Genomic DNA, 23,379 nt, shown 5'->3' with positions numbered 1-23,379 from the left:
CTTTAATTTGGTCTCACACACCACCTGCTGGATGGATTCAGTACTGCATGAGGCAGCTGTTCGTTTGCACCTGACAGCGTCTTTGACAGGCTGTTAGCTGTGTGTAAGCCAACAAATAGAAATAAAAAAAACAACACTAACCCATCACTTGAAAATCACATGAAAAACACAAGACAGCCATTCTGCGCATCAGCAATACTAAAACATCAACTAATTATAGTCTCTGCACTTTTTCATGCCTGTGCATCTGTGTTCACCAGGTGTCGTCAGCGCCACCCTCAGCTCAGCAGGTGCGCACCCAGCAGGCGACCACAGCCGCTGACCAGGGTGCAACGATGGCCAAGCTGTTCAGCGCCTACGATGTATGCGAGACGTCCCACCACCTGCAGATCACACATCTGGATCTGCACATCTGTGACGACATTCACGCTAAGGACAAAGGTACGACAGACACAGATTTACATGTGCTGTACATCAAAGAGTACATTTATTCACGTGCATATACATAACATGACACCGTCAGACACACAGAATACTCTTAGAAGGGCAGAACCTCTAACTCCATGGGCAGAGAGATGTTTTTGTTGATTCTTCACAAGCGCACACCTGCTAAAGCTCAGATCTCAGTGTCTTTTTTTGTTTTTATTCACATTTCTTTGCCTTTCTTTAAACCACAGGGATTTATTTTTGGGAACATTTCACTAAAAAAGCTTTGACTTGACCCTTTTTATCTTTCCCTCCACTGTGCAGTGATCAACAAGAGGATAACAGGTGGAGCCATGCAGCTTTCCTTCAGCTCCATCACTCTGGATTACTACCCTTTCCACAGAGCAGGTATGAATCCATCAATTAGGGCCAATACCACCTCACCATGAATTCACGGCAACCTATTTGCTACCATCCAATCGTTGCTGCATCTCTTTTCATTGCTGTTGTGTCACATCCAACAGTTTTAAAAGTTGGCTTCACTATGCAAGCTTCAAGGAAATGAAGATTATTTTTCCCACCTTTTCAACCTTTGTGTCTGTATCCTCATATCTCAAACCACTCCCATGGATGTCCAATTACGTGTACCCATTTTCCTACTCTCCAACGTCCCCAGGTGAAAGTTGTGCCCACTGGATGCACTACAGCGAGGCCACCAAGACCAGGGAGGGCTGGGCGCGGAACCTTCTTGATGAGTTCAAGTCCAACGTGGAGATGCTAAAGAGTGCAGTTCGAGACCAGCAAGGCCCGGCTCCTGCACATGGCTCCCCGCAGCATGGTAAACAAACACACTTGGACGTACAATAAACATGATTAGGTATATCTCAAGTTTTTCTGCGTGTGTGTGTGTTTTTGTTGTGTCTCCTGGCACAAATGCAGCACCACACTAGCATTTACTCCATCCCTGTGGGTTTTCTGTCCTCCAGTGTCCCTTAGGGACGATGTGTATGGGCCTCTAGGAAGTCAGGAGAGAACAGAAGGAGGAGTAGGGCTTAGGGAGATGGCAGATGGAGGACTCCTAGAGTGGAGCCCACACACACAGCCTCCAGCCCAGTGCTGCTGGTGTCTAGAGCCAGGTACCGCGGTGTGTGTGCGCACAGCTGGGTGCGGTGATACACACCTTTTTCAAGGCACAGAGGTTTCCCATTGGAGAACTGAGTGGTCACTGTGTTTTTTCTTCTTCTTTGTTGTTCTTTTTTCATTTTTATCTCTCTCTCTTTACCCTTACATTACTTTCTTTCTCTTCAGGTAAGATAAACACCTCCAGCAGTTCCTTCAGCCAAACTCCCCCTCAGACTCCCAAGACCCAGCTCATGTCCAGTTCCTTTGTTCTCCGGATGGCTGACTTCAGCATCTACCAGGTCAATACAGACATACACTGTCCGACAAAGCTTCATATATACAATCTCTGAGACTAATTTATCTCCTTTACTAACTTTGTGTCCTTTTCTTGCGTTGTAGGTGTCAACGGCAGACCAGCGTCGCTCCAGCCCCAAAACCATGATCTCCTGTAATAAGAAGTCCTTGTACCTTCCCCCAGAGATGCCAGCCATCCACGTCGAGTTCACAGAGTACTACTTCCCTGATGGAAAAGACTACCCCAGTATGACTTCTGTGTTTTAAAACTCTAGCTACTATAAAATCAAGAAAGCAGTATCTCATTTTAGAAACATTAATCCTTATTAGTGGGTCATGAGCTGAGTAAGTAGCTGCTTTTCTATACTGCCCACTGTTTTGGCTGTGACTTTCTTTTTCTTACACCCCTTTTGGATCCGTTGAGCCCATTCATTCAGCTGTGGGGAAGTCAATGAGTGCTGTGTGGCTGAGAGGTCATTGATTTTCTGAATTACACCCAGTGCTCTGAATGAGGGATCACCCAATTAATTCATATTATGGATTTCCCAGAGATTCACTCCGTTAGGAAACATTATACGAACATTTAGAGGTTTTGTTTTCTGACTAATGAATCTGTCAAGACAGTCATTTTTTTTGCTAATTTAAAATGCATACAACATTGCAGAGAAAGCAGTAAAAGGCATTATTCTTCTCTGTGATTTCTTTAATGTGTCATTCCACCTTTCCCCCCGTTGCTCCTGCTCCTTCAGTCCCGTGTCCCAACCTCTATGCCCAGCTGAACGCCCTGCAGCTGGTCCTGGATCCTCGCAGCCTGGTGTGGATCAACCTTTTCACCCTCGACCTCAGGCAGAGTCTGGAGCAGTTCATGGAAATCTACAAGCTCAATGACTCCCAGAAACCTGACGAGCATGTTGACATCAAGGTTGATGGCCTCATGCTCAAGGTAAAGAGGATCACAGACACACGACCTTTCTTCAGGTTTAATGTGTGGAATATATTTTCTGGTATTTATTCTTTTTATGTCTTGGTTTCTACTCTCCATCAGCTGGTGATTCCAACTGATCGGGAGGCCTCCTGCCCTCCTGATCTGCCTCGCTCCATCTCAGTACAGACTTCAGAAATGGTGGCCACTAACACCCGGCACCCTGCCAACTGCACCCGCTCGCACCTTGAGGCCCTGCTGCAGGCCTTTGAAGAGGAGCCCTTCTTCTCTTCATCTTTCTCTTCATTCCCTCGCTCCTCCTCCTCCTTACCCCTCCTCCACCCTGTCTTCCAGCGTCATGCTCATGAACAAGACACCAGGCTCCACGACATCTACCGGGGCCTGGTGGTGCCGACGATGGGCACTAACGCCCTCAAGATGCCGGCTGCCACAGACTTCTGGGCGATGCACTTCGCCCAGTTCTGGGTGGACTATGAAGGTACCCGTGGAGGCAAAGGGCGGCCGCAGCCCTTCGTGGACTCCTTCCCTCTCACTGTGTGGGCGTGTCAGCCAGCAAAGGTCGTCCAGCATCAGGAGAAGCTGAGAGGCGCTGCTGGATCAGGTCTGTCCAGGAGTACATCAGGAGAGGCTGTTGCACGCATACAGAGGAAACGCTTGCTAAAGGAGTATTACAGCACTGATGGTACACCAACATCATCTCACAGCAGTGATGCTACACTTCCACCCAGTAACGGACTCCATAAACCCCTCTCATTGGACAGTCTGCCTTCCTCCTCTTCGTCACCATCAAGTGAAAATGCAGATGTGCATATGTTGGTGCATGTGCAGAAGCATTTAAGTGCTCAGGTATGTTTTTGATTCCTATATTTCTTTTCAGACATGCAGAATAGATGAAGGAACTTTACATGGACATTAATCTTTATAAGTTCTGGGTTACAAAATAAGGGCCGTGGGATAATGGTTTAACATCTCTCTTTTTATTGTTTATGTGTGATTTTACATTTACCAGATATCAGACTTTTGATTAAATGAGTGATGCATGTTTTGGGTGCAGTTGCAGGCTGCTAAAATACCCACATTTGCTAAGCTGATCTCATATTCACTTCTTCCTTTCTTGCTGTTTTTATTTTTTATTAGCGAAGAGCAATGTACAAAACTTTCACGCAGCAGGCTTCTCATTTCTAGCCAGCACTGTCCAAGGTTCAGATGGCAATGCCTGCAACTGAAGGTTGTAAACATTATTTGCTGTAATTAATTTTCTCAAAGGCCAAAATGATTATATAAAGTATCTGTTGTCTAGTTAATGTGCTCTCTGGTGTTTACACTCAGCCAAAGATTGTTTGTTGGAAGAAGAAAACCCAATGATCACAAGTTGACTGTGTTTTTGCAGCTCAGCACCAACAAACTGTTGATTTTTTTCCTTCAATACTCAGACCTCCAATACGTAAAACATTAGAGCCTGCTAAACCAAAATGAATTTAATGCTGGGATCACTGGAACCACAACTGTACTCACTGCCACAGTTTATTCTCACATTATTCTGTTAATGATAATTAAGAAGCTTGATTCACCACAGATTCCTCATTATGTCATTAGAAAGTCACTTTGGTGTGTGTGTGTGTGTGTGTGTGTGTGTGTGTGTGTGTGTGTGCAGGTGAGCCACCGGCAGTATCTGTTTCTGATGCATCTTCAGCGCAGCATCAAAGCCCTGCAGCAGACACTGCAGCAGGACCTGGAGGAGATGGGCTCCAAAAGGGAACGGAAGGATCTTTCCCAGTGTCCTGCAGATCACCAGCCCTTTACCGTCTGCCTGGGCCTGCTGCTGAAAAGTGCTGAAGTGTCCCTGCTGCTGAAGCCCGTACCCCAGCCCGAAGGTTCAGGATCTCCTCTGGTGTCCGAGCTTTCACCCTCAGAGAGCCGAGGAACTCTGGAGCCTGGGAGCGATGCAGGAGAGGGGACAGAGAAGGGGGATAAGGGTAATGAAGGGTCTGGGTCTGAAGGAGGAGGAGCAGCTAAAGGGTCATGCACTGTAGACCAGCTGTTATGTGGTGAAGGCTCAGAGAGTGCAACAACGCAGGGTCCCGCCCCCCTCGTCCCCACCTCCACCTCAGCTGCACGTCCTGACTTAAATCACAAAGCGCTGCTGGAAGAGAGGACTTCAGCTAAGAACCCTGGGAGGTGGAGCTCAGAAGAAGGGGGCGAGGCGCAGTTGGATGGGTTGGCTCTGGGTGAGGGGATGGGAGCTGGACCAGACTCTAAAACCCAGACAAGTGACGCTCTGTCTGACCCGCTCAGCAGCAAAGACTGGAGCGACAAAGACAAGGCTGCAGCTGCTAAGATGCCTCAGTCGATATCCAGGTATTCAGTTTGTCACACAAACATCAGTTTACACCACAGTGTCCTGACCACTGAGAAGTCCTGTACTGGATTGATCATTAATCACTCTTACTGTTACACTCAATCACTTAAGAGACCTTGCTAAATTAAGTTGTTACAAGTATCATAAACACATTATATACATTAGTCACACTATCAAAATAGTTGAATCTTTACCTTCAAGAAAAGGGTTAGTGATCACCTGTCTGGCTGATTTATTTCCTACTTTAAATAATGAATGAATTAGTAGCTTGACAGAAAATTAATTTTCAACAATATTGATGATTGATAAACCATTTACCAAGGCAAAATGCTAAATATTTGCTGTATTTGGCTTCACAATTGCAACATCGTCATGTTTTTGGATAAATTGATTCATTGTAAAAAAAAAAAAAAAATAGGAAAATGCCCATCACAAGTTCTTAGAGTCCGAGATGATGTTTTAAATCGTTGAACCCAAAGATACTAAATTTACACTGATATAAAACAAATAAAAGCAGCAAATCATCTTCTTTAGGAAGCTGGAATCTGCAAATATATGGTGTTTTTGCTATAGTAAGGGACAGAACTATTAAAGATTGTTGCTGTTTAATTTTCTGTTGATTGAGAAATGAATTAATCAATTGATCGTTTCAACCTCACCTGACATTTTTCACTCTTTCAGACATGTTATAGAGTCAACGATTAATCGGGTTCTTTGAAAAAAACAGATCAATGATTAGAATAATTATTACTTGGAGCCCTTTAAGAGATCATATCTCATCCATGTAATTGTGTGTTACAGTTTTTATATTTTTCAGTATTCCCCCTCAGACTCACTGTGGTTAAGCTACATGATCACCACCTAATGAATGAGTCTCTCTTCTCTGTTAATCTGTCTTTCTGAACACAAGAGCTGTGTGTCGAACCCCTTCATGAGTGTTTGTCAGTATGAGTGTTCAGTCTTCTCACATGATGTGTGTCCGGCTGCTCTCTAGCTGCCATGTCTTTCTGTGTATTTTCTCATCTACTGTCTGTCAGCACTATATATTTTGTCATTTCTTGACTCACTCACCTCCTTTTCTGCTTCTTGACCGTTGCTTTGATCCATGCGAGGTGTGTGTGTGTGTTTTCTCTCTACCAAGGAAAGGAAGTTTGTCTGTGGTTTCTGATCTCCTCAGCTCCTCAAACTCCAGCAGATCCACCTCCCTTTATTCCATGTCCAACATGTAAGGCACTGGATCTGTGACTAGCTGTACTAATGACTGTGTGTACGGGTGCACATGTTCTGTATGTGTATGTGTGTCCTTGTTCTTGTGATCCCTGGATGAATACAAATCAGTGCAAATGTGTCTGTGAATGTGAATCCCCTGTGGGCATGCATTTGCATGTGAGCATGACACGCTGGTATGTGTCTCTGTTCTATCTGTATCTATTAAATGAGTTGTTTTTTTCTGTGTTTGGTGTCTACCTGTTGAGTCGTGGTGAAGGAAGAGATGAAACTGGAAGCTCTTTGTACATCGTCAGTTTCTTTTTTTCAGCCTTGTGTTCTCAGTCTTTTGGGAGCCACTTTGATTTTGTCCGTCGTAATTTTTCTTTAGATCGTGTCTGCCGCTTGGGAGGATAGCACATTTGGTTCTTACATGACCTTAAACAACCCCACACAAAGGAATGACGCGATATTTAATTCATGACTTGTTGAGTCAGCTCTTTGAGAGCGCCGTGGTCTTGGCTCCGTGTCAGCATAAGAACAAAAGTCCTGTCAGATGTGGTGAAATAAAAGTAGAGGACCTGTTTTTATCTTATTCTTTTCTCATCTCTGTAAATTAATCAGTGTCTGTTTCAGACATTTAAAATCAGTAGCATGCATGGACAGTTTTTCCCAGGCAGATATGTAAGACTTTAAATGATACATAAATTATTTTCGCTTATGCTACTTCTTCTAGCTCACACATATTCCTCTTTTGACTCCATGCTTGTGTGTGTGTGTTGTAGTGGTCGTTTGATGCGGGATCGCTCCCAGTCCAGTTTCTCAGTGTCCTATAAGAACATGAAGAAGAGCCCGTCCCTGCAGTCGCTCGACAACATCTCCATCGACAGCTACCTGATGGAGGATGGAGACACATACAGCCTGCTGGAGAGAGGTGGAGCAGACACACACACACAAACACACACACACACACACACAGAAATCTTTATTTAGCAAGTGTTCAATGACGAAGTGTCTCCCCATTAGAAACAAGAAATGATTATTACTGTACTTGCAGGCAGCTGTTTTGACCAGAAGGTGGCAGCATTGTGATAGTAGTGTCCCAGCATGTTTTGACAAAGCAAGACAGTATATAATAGGCAATATTAAATCTGTGTACTTGTTTGTGAATCATAATTTTTTATGTCTTCATGCATAGATGACGTGTCCATCTCACGCTTCAAGGATGCCATCAGTGAACAAAGCGCCACAGAGAGTGCCACCGAGGCTGCGACTGGTCAGGAGCAGGAGGGAGGCGTGTCCCCCGACACTGTCAGCGCAACGTCCCAGAGCATCGACGAGCCGACCAAAGATCTAGTAAGACATGACAACCCTCCAAAAGTCTGCAAAAGCACAAACAAACCACTGTCATCTCACATACTGTGATGATAACCTAATAAATAGCTATACTTGTGTGACATACATTATGTTATATACATTATGTAGAATGTGTAAATTGCTGATTATGTTGACTATAATTTTCCTGCTTGTTTCTGTGTGTTTGTGTCGTCCAGGTGTCGGTGCTGGTGCTGAAGGTGCAGTCGGTGTGTGTGGGCATGGAGGTGGTGGGCGAGAGCACAGCCGTGGGTCTGGAGGTGGGCCAGGTCACACCCAGCCAGCTGGGCAACGTCAGCCTCAGACAGTACCTCAGCAACCGCAGCCTGGGTAAAAAGTCGTCTTCATGCACACGTTCTCTGTTACCGAGCATGAAACATGGAGCTTTTTATTTTGGCTCTGATGTGCAGTACCGTTTTAAAATCTTAAATATACAGTTGAGTTTTTTTGCACGGCTGCAAGTACTCACATTTTCAATTAGTGTTTTTATATTGTGTGCTGTGTGTAGCATTGTAGTATCAAACAATCATTACCACTGATTTGAAAAGGTACTTTAATTATGGCAAACACACAAAACCTAAAATAGAAAAGCAAGAGTGTCTTGCAATAATAGATGATGGAATGAGAGAAGAGCTGCTCATATACAGTATGTCTCAGTGTTTTTCTAACCATAAACAGACAAAATACTGGAGCTAGGAACAAGCTGATCATATTTTAATTTTTTAGTTTGTTGAATACATAAAAACAAACCAGCCAAAATAAACTTGTGTAGAAGTAGGCTGGAGCCTGTTTCTTAGGATCAAACTAATGGCAAACATGAAAGTGAAGGGACCAGCTACCAAACAAGAAGGATCAGCAGGGGATGACTGCACTGTGTGTGTTTGTGGAGTTAGAATAAATCCAGCCACATAAACAACATCTTTTCTTTTTTAGTTTATTTTTAGTTCTGTTTTTTTGACTGTAGAGAGTGAGAGGAAACATGAGGAAGGAGAGAGGAAGGACATGTTATAGAGGAAGAGAGGAAGTTCTTTGAACCACCAGGATGCTCCATAACTGACCCCTCCTGTCACTGTATTTTGCTTGTTCACATTTAACATTAACACAAGACAGATGACCAGCAAGCACTATGAGGATATCCCTGTTAACCCACAATAGACGCCAACAGAAAACATGTAACACACTGAGAGGAAAAATACATTTGGTCTGAATCAGAGCTGCAACTGAAAACTAATTTTCCACTATTCTGACAATCAAATTGTTTCTTGTGCGAAATGCCAACGATTTGATGGTTTCAGGTTCTTAAATGAAAGAATGATTATTTGGGTTTTGGACTATGTTTGTTGGCCAAACAAAACATTTCTGATGTTTTACAGACCAAATGATTTATCGATTAATTGAGATAAAGAAAATAGTTGTTTGTTGCATCCCCAGTCTTCATCCACTAATGTCCAAGAATAGGTTAACTATTATTCCTTTTGTACACACACGCTCACACACACATATACACATATGCACACTAACACAGCCACCCCCCTCCCCCTTTTTATTTACCTTGCCATAACTCCCCACAGGTATGGTGTGTTCAGTACCAATACCTGCTCAAAGCAGCCAAGGTAACTGCTGTGTGTTAATTCACCATCTGTAACTTCACGTGCATGCTTGGCTCAGCGTGTCTGTTTCCACCTTGAGCGTGTGAGTGTGTGTGTGTGCGCGTGTGTGTGCGTGTGTGTGTGCGTGCGTGTATGTGTGCGTGTATGTGTGCGTGTGTGTGCGTGTGTGTGTGCGCGCGTGTGTGTGTGTGTGTTCTCCTCATTTCCAGACTCAGGACCTTTGCTCGACGGCATGCACTGCAGATGCACATATAGATTCAGTGTGTTGCAATTGCAAGTGATCGCATGGCGCGCGCGTGTTTGTCTCATCTTTAACAGCAGCGGGCGTTTATGTGACACTGAGATCTCTTTCTCTCAGCGTGTGTGTGTGTATGGCACTTAAGAGGGGGTAAATTTGACAGTAATGGAATAAGTGGTCCCATTATTTGCAACATTAGGCCCGGAACCTTTACGTGTGTGTGTGTGTGTGTGTGTGTGTGTGTGTGTGTGTGTGTGTGTGTGTGTGTGTGTGTGTGTGTGTGTGTGTCAGTCAGATCGAAATTAACTGCAACTATTTGTGCAGACTATTTTAACCCCTAATCTTCCTATTCTCTTCTTGGCCCTAATTTGCCCTCCCTCTGTCTCCCCCTCTTCCTCCCCACCGTCCTCATCTCTCCACTGCAGCAGACTTTGCAGTTTCAGGCCAGTGATTCAGGCAATGAGAGAAACGCCAGCTTTACCCCTTGTCACCGCTCCTCCTCCTCCTCCTCCTCCTCCTCCTCCTCCTCCTATCTCACAAGAGCAATCCCTCCTCCTCCTCCTCCTCTTCTACCCTTTCTTCTTTCTCGTTTCCTCCACCTTTCTCCCTCACTCTTCCCTCCAGCTCCTACTCCATCTTCCTGCTAATCCTCTGTCATTTAACCCCCTCCCTCTCCACCTTTCCTTCCCTTCATCTCGCTCCCTCTCTAGGCCATCTTTTCTCTCTCCTCCTTGTCTTATCACAGTCACTCAGTCCTTGGCTGCTGGCTCCCTTCCTCTCTTTCTCTTTCTCTCACCTCACCCACTCCCATCTCTAGTTTTATTTTTCCTCTCTCCATTTGCCTCAACCCCAGCTGGCCAGGATTGAGAGAGAATATGTCATATTATCTGAGAACAGCTGACAGGATTGTGTGTGTATGTGTGTCTCTACGTGGATGTTTTTGCTCTGTGTTATTAACCCTCTCCTGACTTTCCTTCAGAGAGCATATTAAAGGGATGTGACGCACTTCTCAGTCATATTGAAGAAAAATTTTTTTTCTTTAAGTGGCCATTGTCATGCCTTGTGTGTTTTTATCACGTTGTCTCTCATCTGTTAAAACATTGTGCCTGTAACTGTGTGCTTGCCAGCTGAATTACTATGTGTGTATAAACTGGTAAAGATTGTGTGAAAGGAGGGTTTTAATTACCTTCCTCTTGGGTTTAATGTCTCTCAGCCTTGACTTTCATTACTTCATGTTTGTATTCTTTCTCTCCCTCCTCACTTTCCACCTTTTCTGCCTCTTTTCTTAATAATCAGGAATCCTGTCATCACATTTACTGCTACTGAGTCAAATTCAGGTCATTCAGGGGTGAAACACTTCTTCCATTGTCATGCCTTTCACAATTTCTAGCACATCAGAGCTTATTTCTTTGGAGTGTCTAATTCATAAAAGGAAGGAAAAAAATGATTCAGTGGCTAAATCTTCACATTGAATCCTCAATTCTTAGGTGGGGGTTTCCTCCAAACCCTCTAATCCCTAGTTCTCGGAAATAATTAAACATCACTGCAGCGAAGAACCCGTGGGATTGTACAAAATCTCAGTCTCCTTCCTTCCAGCTTACATCGCTTTTTCTTGGTTTCCAACTTCTGTCTCCCACTCTCCTTTCTGATATTCTGCTTTCTCTCTCTACTTCCTCATCCCACCTATTCCTTCACCCTTGTTTAAACCTGGCCTTAACATGCACCCCTGTTTTTTAGACTGAGCAGATTTACATCAAACCAAGCAGTAAATCCACTCAGTATGTCCTGATTATGACCTATAAGATATTTGTGTTTTGGCATATTCTAAGGCATCTTTCCAGGTGATTACAATATCACTTTAATATCACAGTGAGGCGGCAGTTTGAGCTTCTGTAATGAGACATATTTTGAGGTGAAATTTGATCATACAACTCACATTTGATTTGAACACACAAAGGTGTGTGTGTGTGGCTTCACAAGTATGGAGCTGTAGAGGACTCATACCTCCCTCGCTGTTAGCTCATGAGGCTAACTGTTGAACAGGTGGAGGAGAGGACCTCATCCACACTCTTCTTGAAGTGTCTCTTTCTCACTAACATTAGTGAACTGCAGTTTTATAAGATCAGTGCCATAATCACCTTAAATCCCATTTGTTCAGATACATTTATGGTCATGTTCTCAAGTGCAGATGAGTCAAACATATGTCACTGCGGAGAAAAGAATGAAAGAATGAAATAGTCATTTTTATTTGCCAATACTGACACTTTTTCTAAACAACTTTTTTTTGCCATTTCTGAACTTCAGTGATGGATAATAGATAACTGAACAGTTCACACAAGGACACAGGATCAGACTGAACTGTTTTATATCGTTACAACCAATGAGCAGATTCTAAATCAAAAAGACTGAATGTGGATTTGTTCAAGAAAGATGTTTACTGTCAGATTCGAAGTATGTAAATTGTCCAAAATGATAAATTGATGGAGTAATCCTCCCTCATGCTGGGTGTGTTTTAATGTCAGGTGTAAATGTCCTTCAGCTGAATCATCTCTACATGAACTCCACAGATGTGACACTGGCGCTAAAGCTAATGCTAACAGCAGCCTCCGTATCTTCCTTCACAGCTGGTGGTGAGATCAGCTCCACGTCCCTCAAGGGCTTCCACAGTCCGGCGGTGCGGGCTCGCCTGGAGAGTGGGCCCTGCGCCGCCGCTCACTCCCCGCTGGCCGAACGCAACGGCTTCCTACAGCTGCGTCTCCACGGATACCAAGCAAGCTTCCTGATGTCCACGCTGCGCAACCTGGCTCACTTTCTGGAGGATGACTCTGCGCCGCAGGTGTTGCCCATGGAGATCAGCATCAGGAACACACATGTAAACCTAAAGGTGAGGATCTATGATGCTTCAGTCATGTGCAGCTCTGTCATTTCAGCTCCCGGGGAGTTTTTTCTTCTATGCGAAGGTTGTTGTTGCAGAACGGTACCTGTGGCATTTCAGCAGGATATTTGTCCTATTTTTTTTCTAGTCATGTAGCGGTAATAGACCTCATAACTCACTGCCATACAGTGCAGCAGCTTCTATAACCAAGTTAAATATTTTGAACCATGGCCTAATTGGAATTAGGATTTGAACTGAATGTTTAATGACATAGAAAGGCCTCTCTGCCCTCTCTCTTGGGTTCCTTCATGGGTGAGTAGATTTGCTGTGGAACTGATGTGGAAACCTGGATGTGGATCATTTCTCTCTCTCAGGCCTCTCTTCACACACATCAAAACTTAAACTCCTGCACTCAACATTTGCTTCATATCTTTCAGGATGACGGCCCACGAGACAATCCCTCCGACTCGGAGTCCTCGCCGATCACCTTACATGTGGACAGTCTCATCATACACAGAAGAGACGACGGGTCTTTCTCTATAGGAGGTGACGAACACACACATGCACCTTCTCATCTGCCAGATATTTCCACCTCCACTTAAGCGCTGATTCACGGCAGTTATATAACATGTCCTTTTAACATGTGCTGTTAAGTCCACGCTCGGTACATCCACACCTCCAAACTCCCTTCTGTTGTCTCTTCCTCCTCTCAGTGGATGGAGCAGCAGAGGCCAAACCCAGGAATGAGGGCGCGTCGATTGACAGCTCCCTGAGTACGGTCTCTGAGGCTGTGGGCAGCGTCTGCGGTATACCAAAGGCTACGCAGACCCAAGCCCCGCCCACCAGCCCTCCTCCATCTACCAGAGAAAAGGTGAGATGCACAATGGAGTCATCCTGTGTGGGTATAAGGGAGTAAAAGGCACAAACAGTCACCCACTACATCTGTAAACAATCACAAAGGCGAAGATTTTAGTGAAATGCATGTAGCCGCACAAATCTTTGCTCCTGCTCTTTTCTTTTCTTTTCTTTTCCTCCTACAAAAATAACAAGAAAGACGTTTTTGTGTGAGTGATCATTCTGGAGGCTGATATAAAGATGGTTTTGCCAAATTTTGGTTTTGCCAAGCTATTCCAGTTTCTTTTTTGGCTTTCATTTCATTTACAGTGGGAGGGATATTCATCAATTTATGCAAAATACATGCATTACATTTTCATATGGAACGCTGACAGTGAACAGTTACATAATGATGTTTAAGACCAGCAAGACCTACAAACAAAATCGTAATAAAGCAGCTGATGAAGAAGTGTACATCAAGGTGTGTCAGTACAGCTTGACATCACAGTTAGGTGTGGGGGCAGGTGGGATGGATCTTTTATTTATGTATAATGTTTCCACGCCGCTAACACGAGCAGAAACGCCCTGACTCCTCGCTGTGGCCCTTCTTCATTGTTCCCAGATGCTGATAGAGGAGAACGAGTGTTTGAAGGTGGAGCTGTCCCGAGCCAAGATGGCGCTGGCTGAGGCTCAGATGGAGAAGGACTCGCTGCTTCACCGCATGAAGAACCTCAAAGTCAACACCAGCTAGGCCCGGCTCTCTCCTCACACCCAGCCACTCGTTCAGCCCCCGCTGGTCTGCAGCGATAAGGAGCAACACTGATGGGCAGCAGCGAGCGAGGGTCATTAAAATCATTCAAGGCAACATCAACAAGTAAAGAAAAAGAGGGATTTCTTACTACAGTGGCTCCCTTTACGCGCTTATTTGCTGACTGAGCCACCATGTGACTTTAGACTTCAAAATAATTCCTTCATAAAGCAATGCAGAGTCTGTGCAAAGACTCAAAAACACGATTTTACACGCTTGTTGTCTGTTTTATGTTCTCCACTTTAGACTGTGGAGGCTTGAAAAGGGTGGAATCACATTAAATTGGAGCGTGTGTGTGTGTGTGTGTCTGTTTGCGTGAGTGCATGTGTATGAAAGAAAGAAAAAGAGGATGAGGATCCATATCCGTGGTTGTGCCTACAGAAAACCCCTCCCACACTTCTGTTGTGTAAGTTAAAACAAAAAAAAAAACAAAAAAAAAAACACACCACAGTTAATCTTAGATGAGCTTCATTCAAACCTGTAGGTATGAAGGAACACTGAATGTCGTCTCTTCAGAAGAATGTCTCAAAAAAATGACTTATTTTGCACTGCGTTAAATTTAAACTTGTAATTACTGCTTTCATATTCGGAGGGGACGAGACAAATCATACTCTCACTCGTCCTCAGAGTGTGTACAGTGTATATTGTATAAGAATGTGAACACGTAACTATTTTCTACAGAACTTTGAATGGTTATGCAGTGTTTCAACTGAATGTGTGTGTGTGTGTGTGTGTGTGTGTGTGTGTGTGTGTGTGTGTGTTTGTGTGTGTGTGTCTCAGCCAGAACAAGCATTTCATTACAAGTAGGGGATGAATTTCTATTTCAATTCCACGGCTTTGTCAGCAAAATGGCCCACACTAGTCGGTTCCCCCAATCCCTCCTATTTTTCTATATGTAAATAGCTACTTAACATGTGCAGCACTTTTAAAACGGAGGCACTGTAAATAAAACAGATCTGTGAGAGGACAAGAGTTGAGGCGACGAGTGGAGATAGCAAGTAACTCGTGTCTTCCCCTCAAAAAAAAACAAAAAGAAGAACGGGGAGGATATAAAGGCACGTTGAAGCTGCCTCACTACGTGTGTGTGTGTGTGTGTGTGTGTCTGTGTGTGTGTCTGTCTTCATGTAAATTTCTAATATTTCATGTGTAATTTTTTTCACAGACAAGCGTTGACCATATCTGCTGCTGTTCATGCTTCACGCCTATGTGACGAGTTCAGGGGGAAATCCCTGAGTAAATGTTAAAGATGACTTTTTTTAACAGCACACGCTTTGGCACAGCACAACAGACTAAAATAAATAAAAGGACAGTCTGAGGTCTCTGCTCACACTTGACAGTAACAGTGGATCGTGTGCATCCGTCAGTCTACATATGCCACTCATAACCGGTGCTGTAGTCCAGCCCAGTTCTCTTTAGAAAGTTGTTCTGGTTCCTATAAATGACATGAAACACAACTAGTTCTCTGCACAAACGTGGTATTAAGACTTGAAACGTTGGAGGATTTTAACACGATTGTATGTGAAGACTTTTGTTAGGTGGAAAGGGGAAAAAAAATTTTTTTTTCACCTTTTGTTTTTCCTCCAGTCATCACAGCCCTCCTCCCCTCTGAAACCTATGGAGGAAGAAAAAGACACAAGAAGTAATAAGTTGTATTTTGTCAAAGCTGCTGAAATACTGATGAAAATAAAAGAGTATCCAATTTAAATGTTTAAGATTATCGTGTTTCTTTTTTCCTCTTTATCAAACATAACATGTCCTGAATAGTGCTTGGTATTGAAGGTCAGTACTTTGGTGTTGAATAAGGCTACAAATCGACCAATCTTTTTACCTTTCCAGGTTTACATGGGTAGACATCACTCCACAACATGGTATAGACAACAGATAAAAACATAAGGTAAAGTTGGAGACCCAGTCAAGAATAAACAGGCACTGCGGATTTTTATATCCTGACAGGAAGTCCCTAGTGGCAAGATTTTGGGTAAACACTCAGATTTTCATGTGCACTTTAAGTGACTGACATATATTCCCTTTAACCACAAGGATGAAAATAGTGCTTGTCTCACCACCTCATATCTTTTGAAAATGAACTTAAATATGTAAAAGTCGAGATTTTCATGATTTTTCCAGATATTTATATTTGTTTTTTGTTTCAAATTTGCTAAAAATGCAACATTTAAGTTCCCACAAGTGTAAAAGCTCAAGCAAGAACAGATTATTTAAGTGAAAACCTCCCATATGTCTTGTTAAAAACATTTTATACAGCTTTTCTTAATGAATAAGACACAATGTTGAAGTTTTTCCTGCATTTTAAGTGCAGATTAGAGACTCTTTGAATAGAAGTGCAGCCTCTTTGTGAGCTCTAATGGGCTCCACTGAACCACTGCAGGAGAGAGTTTGGACTTTGTGCACATAAATGGTCATGACATTTTACGGCTGGAGTAGTGCAGTGAGTCAGAGAAGGGCATTAAGTGTGTGTGTGTGTGTGTGTGTGTGTGTGTGTGTGTGTGTGTGTGTGTGTGTGTGTGTGTGTGTGTGTGTGTGTGTGTGTGTGTGTGTGTGTGTGTGTGTGAGAGAGTGTGTGAGAGAGAGAAAAAAGTTGTTCTCTGCTGCTGTTAATATGAAACTGTATTTACATACCGAGCTTAATGTTTCTGTGATGATGGCGGTGCCACAGTGCAGGGCCGTTTATGTAAGCAAAGCATGTACACATTCATTTATATAATGTGTGTGTGTGTGTGTGTGTGTGTGTGTGTATATGAAAGAGTGTGCCAGCACCATGTACAGTTGGATTGTGGGAAATGTGATGAAAGATTGTGTGTTGGCTCAGTGCTCAGAGCTGTATCTGCATCCAGCAGTGAGTGGGGCTCTGCTGCTTCCACTGAGACCTCACCAGGTACAGAGCACCATAACAGTCCTGAACCACTTCTGATAATCAATCAGCAAGTTTATAATTTTAATTACAAAATATTAGTAATCATCTGATCAATTGTTAATGAAAAACTATTATTATTTGCAACGCTGTATATAATGTATTTATTCTTGATCCACTGTCCTGTTTTAATAGTGATTTCATTGTTTTTACTTTTGCTTAATTGATCTTTTATTGCCATGAAGCACACTTAATGATTACATGTCCGTGTTCCTTCTCTTTCTTGCACTGCATCACAGAAAAGCTCTATGGTGCCATCATTAAATATCAACTTACTGTATCATGTGGTCCCATGTTGTTAAAATAACATATTCAATAAATCCTCTGGTTCCATCTTCTCATCTTAGCATTTTTCCTCTGTTTAATATCGATGTAGGTTGAATATCTTGGTGTTTTGGGCTGTTGGTCAGACAAAAGAAAAACATTTCAGCTTTTTTTTCTCACAATTTTCTGACATTTTATCGAGTTAATCGAGAAAATTAATTTTAAAAAACGATTTTCAGCCCAAAAATAATTTGAATCAGCTACAAGTCCTTTTCGCGAGCTGATAAGTCGGACACAGCTGCAGGTGGAGCACTTGAAGGCAGCACTTCTTCACAAATTCCAGTTACACCGCAGAGTGGGGCCATCAGGCAGGTCCCAGCATGCACTTAGCGGCAGAGTGGGGGCGCAGTGGCGAGGGTGGGGATGTCTGTTTTCCCAGGCTGTCAGTGAACAGATCAGAGCACATTAAAAATCCATCTCCTGCATTCATTCTCCATCCACACAAACCCTGCTCTGACATAACAAAGTGGGGGAGGGGGCTATTTTAGGATCTCACCTGTTTCCAGATCCATTCAGCTGCAGCAATGGCGGGGACACGCCCCCAGCGTGGGGCAGGAGCGTGGAGCACGCGCCTGTCTGATGGAATAAGTTTGTGGTCTGAAAGTGACAACAGCTGGCGCAGCTGGCGAGCACCAGTGTGACTTTTTAAAGATCCTAACAAAGGCATCGCCTCCTCTTAGTGTTGAAGCATCGTCTTCCACGCCCAGCCTGTACAGTAAGTCTGTAAGACAAGTCACACAGAGGCACACACCAAGTTGAGCGGCGTTGCTTTCAAAATAAAAGCACTGATGAGGCCCCACTGGGAGCATTCAAGATCAGTGCTGGTTACTACAAATATCTGAACCATATATGTTTCTGCTATCATTATCATAATAGCATCGTATTTTGTTAGTTATCTTAATAAACTGACATTCATTTATGTGTAATTTATTGGTATATAGGACCAGAAGCAGAGAACTCCAGGGGGGCCTAAGAAATTCAGACTTATGGTGTGGTTTCTGATGTTGTTAATTTTTAAAGACAGTGCACTTTTAAAGCACAGTTGCACAAGGACAAAGTGGTTTGTGCTTCATTTGCCAAAGTTGTGGTCCTGACTTTGTCTGTCTACATGTTGCATATTAGTTATAAGTTGATTAGTGTTCAACCAAATCAACACACAACAAATCTGGGGACAGGTGGTATTCCATCATAGAAACTTGCACTCAAACCGTGAGGTTAACAGGCACTCAGCTCAGCAGTTGTTTTTGACCCTGGTGCCTCTTAGCTGGTTATTCTGGCTTTGCTTTTGATACAAATTTTGAAAAAAAAATCTAAATTGTCTTCCAAATTTTTTTTTACATGTAGGTTAACCTATTACTTAACTTATTAGTTTGTTTAATTTGCACTTTTTGTTTTTACCTGTCTCACCTGACTATCTATCTATCTATCTATCTATCTATCTATCTATCTATCTATCTATCTATCTATCTATCTATCTATCTATCTATCTATCTATCTGTTTTTTTTTATTTTTTGATGCCCTGCCTTAATGCCCCTTTGAGCATCAATTTGCAACACATCCGGAAATTGAAGCATTTATTTTGAAAGCTCTGGCCGGAACTCCGCTATTTAATGCCATCTAACTCGACACGTTAGTCTCAGGCGACACAGATAAGGCACCGGGCAGTGCGGTAGGTTCGGGGGAGAGAGGAGGCGAGTACAACGGGACTAAAGAGGTTCTTGTGGAGGCAGACAGGGTTTCACCTCCCGCCTGTTACCAGCTGGAGCTTCCGCCCAGACTTGAGGCTCCTCTCGGACAAAGAAGGAGTTTGTGTGTTTGTTTATATTTTTTTTTTTTAGTCGGGGGTTACTCTTCACTTCACACTTCACGTTCAGGGAGTCGGTTCCGAGCCTCCGGTTCCCCCTCCCCGCTGCGCTTGTTTGCACTGAGGTTACACCGGGGAGCAGTGCACGTCAGCGGACGAGTAGTAGAGGAGATTACGGAGCCGTGCGTGTGAATGGACTGAGGGTTATAAGGCACCAGGGGAGCCGTGCACGTCAAACCTGCTCTGCAGCATCAATAACACCTATATCACCGTGCAGCAGCAGCATGCAGTGAGAGGAGTCCTTTCTGATGCTTCCCCACACCAGACAGTGAAAGAAGGGGTCGGAGGGGAGGAGGGCAGGAGGGATATATGGGAGATTTGCTGGATTTTCATCACCCCGTCGTTGCAAACTTGTGTCCGGGATGGGGAAGGAGCAGGAGCTGCTGGAAGCCGCCCGGACTGGGAATGTCGCCCTGGTTGAGAAATTGTTGAGTGGGAAGAAGGGGATACTGGGGTCAGGCTCTGGCTCCATCCCTCTGCCCAACCTACTGAGGTAAGAAACCTCCTTGAATATACTCCACATGACTGCTACAGTGTCCAGGGGAGCCTCAGGGGTGCTGGAGGGGATTCCTGGTGGGAGGAGGAGGAGGGGAGGAGGGGGGGGGGGGGGGGGGGGGGGGGGGGTTCCCATGCTGCAAAATTAGACATAATTTAGCTTAATCATAGATCAATGCACCAGAAATGAGCCAAGGAACTACAACTCCAATCATAGCTTCACGCCTCTCAGCTGCAGTATAGACAGTACAATAAATATGCAGCAGTGTGTGAGCAGGAGGATCTTTACATATGGTGCCCCTGAGATAAAAACCTGATGTGATGAGGTGTTTGAAGAGCTTCGTGCCTGGTTTCAACACCCTGCATGACACAGGAGAGGAAGAGAGAGGAAAGGAAGACTGTTATGCAAAGTCAACAGAGTTCTGTGAACCAAAGTGCTTTTTAAGGTAGACAGAAATGCTGCAGGCCACAGGCCAAAATAAACACAAAGCAGAAAGGCAGACTTTGTCATAATGCCACAATGTAAAAGATTAGTCATGCCCTGTCCTCTCTGGGTGCCAGGTTTGGTTTGAGCGTTGGGGAACCACAAGAACAGACAGTACCTTCAGCTCCACCACTGTGACAGCTGTCACAATGTTGATTTTTTTGAATGTGAGGATGAAACAGGGTGATGCTCGGATGATGGAAGCACTTGTAAAAGCACTGTCTTTTTCACTTATTTGTTGTGTAGCAAAGATCTATTTCATGCAAAAAAAACTCCCATGTTTTCTTTTCTTTAGTCGTAATATGGAAAGTTTTGTCCCCCTTTCTGACATGTGTTGTCACCTTTTCCTGAATGGTGCCACTAGATTGATCCCACAGAGATATAACTGTGGTGTTTGTAAAGCTCAGCCTGCTCTCATGATGCTGTGAAGACTGGGATGTCCAAGTTGGGAGATAAACAGGTCTGCAGGCATGTCCTTTCTTTGGTCAGCAGACAAAAGATAAACAAACAGGTGATCTGTCTCTGGCTCAGACCGGCTGCTTCTTGAATGTGAAAATTACTTTTATCATCATTTCTGGTTTCTTTTCAACGGGGATGTGAACAAGGTGAAATGTTGTTTGCTGATGTCCTCAGGTTAACAGGTGGCACAATGTTCAATGACTTTAGAGTTCACCTTATCACCTTGAACTCCTGACCCTCCTTCATAAAATGAGATCAAATCAAGATCTTACTTTCTTTGAAGAACAGTGAACAGTATAAATCATCTCAGGAAAATGTAAAAGGTTAAAGTAAATGCTAATGCTGGAGTTTAATAATAACCTACTTGAAGCTTCCTTTTTATTTCCAAACTCAAAGGCTTCAATCTTGCCGCGAGAACAACTGCTGAGGGTGTTATTGTCCCAGCTCCTCCCGCCCCTGCAGCCTCTCCCTCTCCCTGGTGAGGCCGAGCCTGAGCCAGGTCATTAGGAGATCAAAGGGGGGGGGGGGGGCATCCAGGAGGACTATGGCCTCTGGCCCTCGAGCAAAGCGTCTTGTGACCGGACTGAGGTTGCACACTGGCAGGGAGAATGCCAACCACTCGCACACTAAACCAGGGGTTCACAAACTGGGGGAGCACAGGGGTGTGGGTGGGGACTCCTGCAGGAGCCTCAAAGAGCAAGAACTCTACCTGTTTAAAACAAAGACAGTTTGATTTTTTTTTAACAGCGGAAGTCGGCTCTAAGAGGAAATTGCAGTTTCAGATCAGGGGCTTAGTGTCTTCCCTCTTCCAGCAGAGGAAGCGACGGGAGACTGCAGTGTTTTCAACACACACCTGCAACAGCCAGAAAAAGTACAGCAACAGTGACACATACAGCCTGTTGTCTGGCTCTGGAGCTGCTGATGCTAATTTATATTTGGCTTCCTCCATTAAGAAAGTATCTAGCAGATACTTTTCCCTTGTGCAGCTGTGCTTTACTCATGACACCTGTGGTTTATGCTCTTTGTTATTGTTGTTTCCTTGTGTGTTTTCTGTTTTCTGCACATTAATTTCCTCCCTGTGTTCTTCTGTTGGTTCCCCCAGAATCTTTTCAAAAGCAGAAGTCGGCTTTTCACATAATAGATGATAGATCATGACTGTGGTGATGCTCTGACGTGTCCTTCAGTGCCACCATGAGTTTCACATTTTTGGTTTTGAGTGAAATGCCTCAACAACTATTGGCTGGATTGCCATGAAATTTGATGAATTATAAACATCTCGGTGATGCTCTGACTTTTCCTCTAATGGCATCCCCCATCAGCCTTGGCCGTACTTTGTATTTTGTGCTAAATAGCTGTGAAAAATTCTCGAGCTTTCGGTCACATCTCATAGCCTTCTTCAGGGATGGAGTCGTCATGTCTGTAGTTCAGTTGTATCCTTTAAGAGTATGCACACTAACTGACCGTTCCTTTTGTCACTTTCCAGTGTGAACACATGACATAACTTAACACCTGATTAAAATGAGCGCATGGTGCAGAGTTGGGTCATGCTTAAACTCTAGTCTGATAATGTTTGTTCGTCCGTCACGCCGTGAATTTGGGCTTAACCAAAAATAATAAACCCAGCTTGTTACTGTATGTATCTAATCTCCCACGTCCTGAAAGTGTAAACACAGAGTCATGTTGTTTGCTTTAGGAATCAGGATTGAATTAAATTTATTGAAGGACAGTGATTATTTACAGAACACTGAATTAATGTGCAGCTCACTGAGGAGATTAAAGAAGATGCAGGGGGGGAAATGTTGGAGCAAAACGTGGCGTTGGGATCGATAGACTGTAGTTCAAGACACAAAGTGCAGTGGCCGCAGCTTTTTAGGAACAAAAACACCACAACCAGACATGGAGGGTAAAGTTGAGGTTAACCAGATGCATTATGGGTGGAAATATCTCATGTTATTGTCGGTGAGTTATGTCTACTGTGTTACACACACACTTGGCTTTTACTGGGTCAAGACATTGGCCTGAGGAGGTGTCTGTAAAACACTGGGTGGGCCAAACGTGCAATCTGTACATCTGGTTAGAAGCGCGTGCGTGTGCGTGCGTGTGTGTGTGACCGGTTGTGTGACACACCTCCTAATACAGAGCTATTTGTCCCTTAGAAGATGAGTGAGTCAACAGAGAGGTCAGAGTGTGCGCAGGCTAATGTTATGGGAATGATCTCCGGGAATCAATGCATAGTTTCCCATCTTAAGGCCTCTGAGCCATTCATAGCATTCCTAAGTCATGAGGTTCCTCTTTTCACTGAAAGAATCACACTAAACCGCCAAGTGGGACATGAGCGTGGACACACACACACACACACACACACACACAGACACACACACACACACACACACACACACACACACACACACACACACACAGACACGCACGCATAAGCACAGCGTGTAGAGAAGACGATCCTCTGACTGTAACGCTGCAGTTCTGCGGTGTGGAGCATTGCACATGAACACACGCGCACAGTGGAAAATCAATACTGGATGATCTCATCGCTGTTTAATGGGTCATATTCCCTTGTAGATGACCTGTGCCGTACATGGTGACTGGATGTTTGTCGGCCTCCGTGCTGTAAAGAAACACAGTCAGCCAAACCATCCAGGTATGAGTCTGATATCACACTGAGATTTATCTTGTAGCTTTAATCGTGAGTAGACAAATGGGGAAATTTCCTGTAACA

The 23,379-nt window shown here is 43.9% G+C and overlaps 2 protein-coding genes and 1 long non-coding RNA gene across 7 annotated transcripts in view; 2 read left to right on the top strand and 1 right to left on the bottom strand.

Annotated features, from left to right (window-relative positions):
* bltp3b (bridge-like lipid transfer protein family member 3B) overlaps positions 1 to 15,794 on the top strand; it is a 32,907-nt gene extending 17,113 nt beyond the window's left edge. The window contains exons 8-24 of one of the 3 annotated variants that reach the window (XM_056367450.1): positions 261 to 441; positions 751 to 834; positions 1,103 to 1,264; positions 1,735 to 1,847; positions 1,948 to 2,089; positions 2,592 to 2,785; positions 2,888 to 3,631; positions 4,440 to 5,143; positions 6,286 to 6,369; positions 7,136 to 7,284; positions 7,549 to 7,706; positions 7,904 to 8,054; positions 9,296 to 9,337; positions 12,197 to 12,456; positions 12,885 to 12,993; positions 13,161 to 13,318; positions 13,904 to 15,794. In XM_056367450.1, coding sequence (XP_056223425.1) covers positions 261 to 441; positions 751 to 834; positions 1,103 to 1,264; positions 1,735 to 1,847; positions 1,948 to 2,089; positions 2,592 to 2,785; positions 2,888 to 3,631; positions 4,440 to 5,143; positions 6,286 to 6,369; positions 7,136 to 7,284; positions 7,549 to 7,706; positions 7,904 to 8,054; positions 9,296 to 9,337; positions 12,197 to 12,456; positions 12,885 to 12,993; positions 13,161 to 13,318; positions 13,904 to 14,032 — 3,564 coding nt within the window. In that variant the 3' untranslated portion in view covers positions 14,033 to 15,794. The remainder of the gene's footprint in view (positions 1 to 260; positions 442 to 750; positions 835 to 1,102; positions 1,265 to 1,734; positions 1,848 to 1,947; positions 2,090 to 2,591; positions 2,786 to 2,887; positions 3,632 to 4,439; positions 5,144 to 6,285; positions 6,370 to 7,135; positions 7,285 to 7,548; positions 7,707 to 7,903; positions 8,055 to 9,295; positions 9,338 to 12,196; positions 12,457 to 12,884; positions 12,994 to 13,160; positions 13,319 to 13,903) is intronic. The other 2 variants (XM_056367452.1, XM_056367451.1) reach the window with 2 other exon arrangements.
* A 153-nt stretch (positions 15,795 to 15,947) lies between these two features.
* Positions 15,948 to 18,035, bottom strand: LOC130163325 (uncharacterized). Its single transcript, XR_008826464.1, has 3 exons — positions 17,839 to 18,035; positions 17,547 to 17,722; positions 15,948 to 17,417 (listed from the first exon to the last, which is right to left on the bottom strand). It is a non-coding gene; the product is annotated as an uncharacterized LOC130163325 (long non-coding RNA).
* Positions 18,036 to 19,002: 967 nt separating this feature from the next.
* Positions 19,003 to 23,379, top strand: part of anks1b (ankyrin repeat and sterile alpha motif domain containing 1B) — a 215,992-nt gene continuing 211,615 nt past the window's right edge. For all 3 annotated transcript variants that reach the window (XM_056367040.1, XM_056367039.1, XM_056367041.1), the window contains exon 1: positions 19,003 to 19,700. In XM_056367040.1, the coding sequence (XP_056223015.1) occupies positions 19,570 to 19,700 (131 nt within the window). In that variant the 5' untranslated portion in view covers positions 19,003 to 19,569. The remainder of the gene's footprint in view (positions 19,701 to 23,379) is intronic.

This window comes from Seriola aureovittata, chromosome 22, assembly GCF_021018895.1.
Source record: "Seriola aureovittata isolate HTS-2021-v1 ecotype China chromosome 22, ASM2101889v1, whole genome shotgun sequence".
Classification (NCBI taxonomy): domain Eukaryota; kingdom Metazoa; phylum Chordata; class Actinopteri; order Carangiformes; family Carangidae; genus Seriola; species Seriola aureovittata.
Note: the sequence above shows the minus strand (reverse complement) of the source record. Positions and strands in the feature narration are given on the sequence as shown.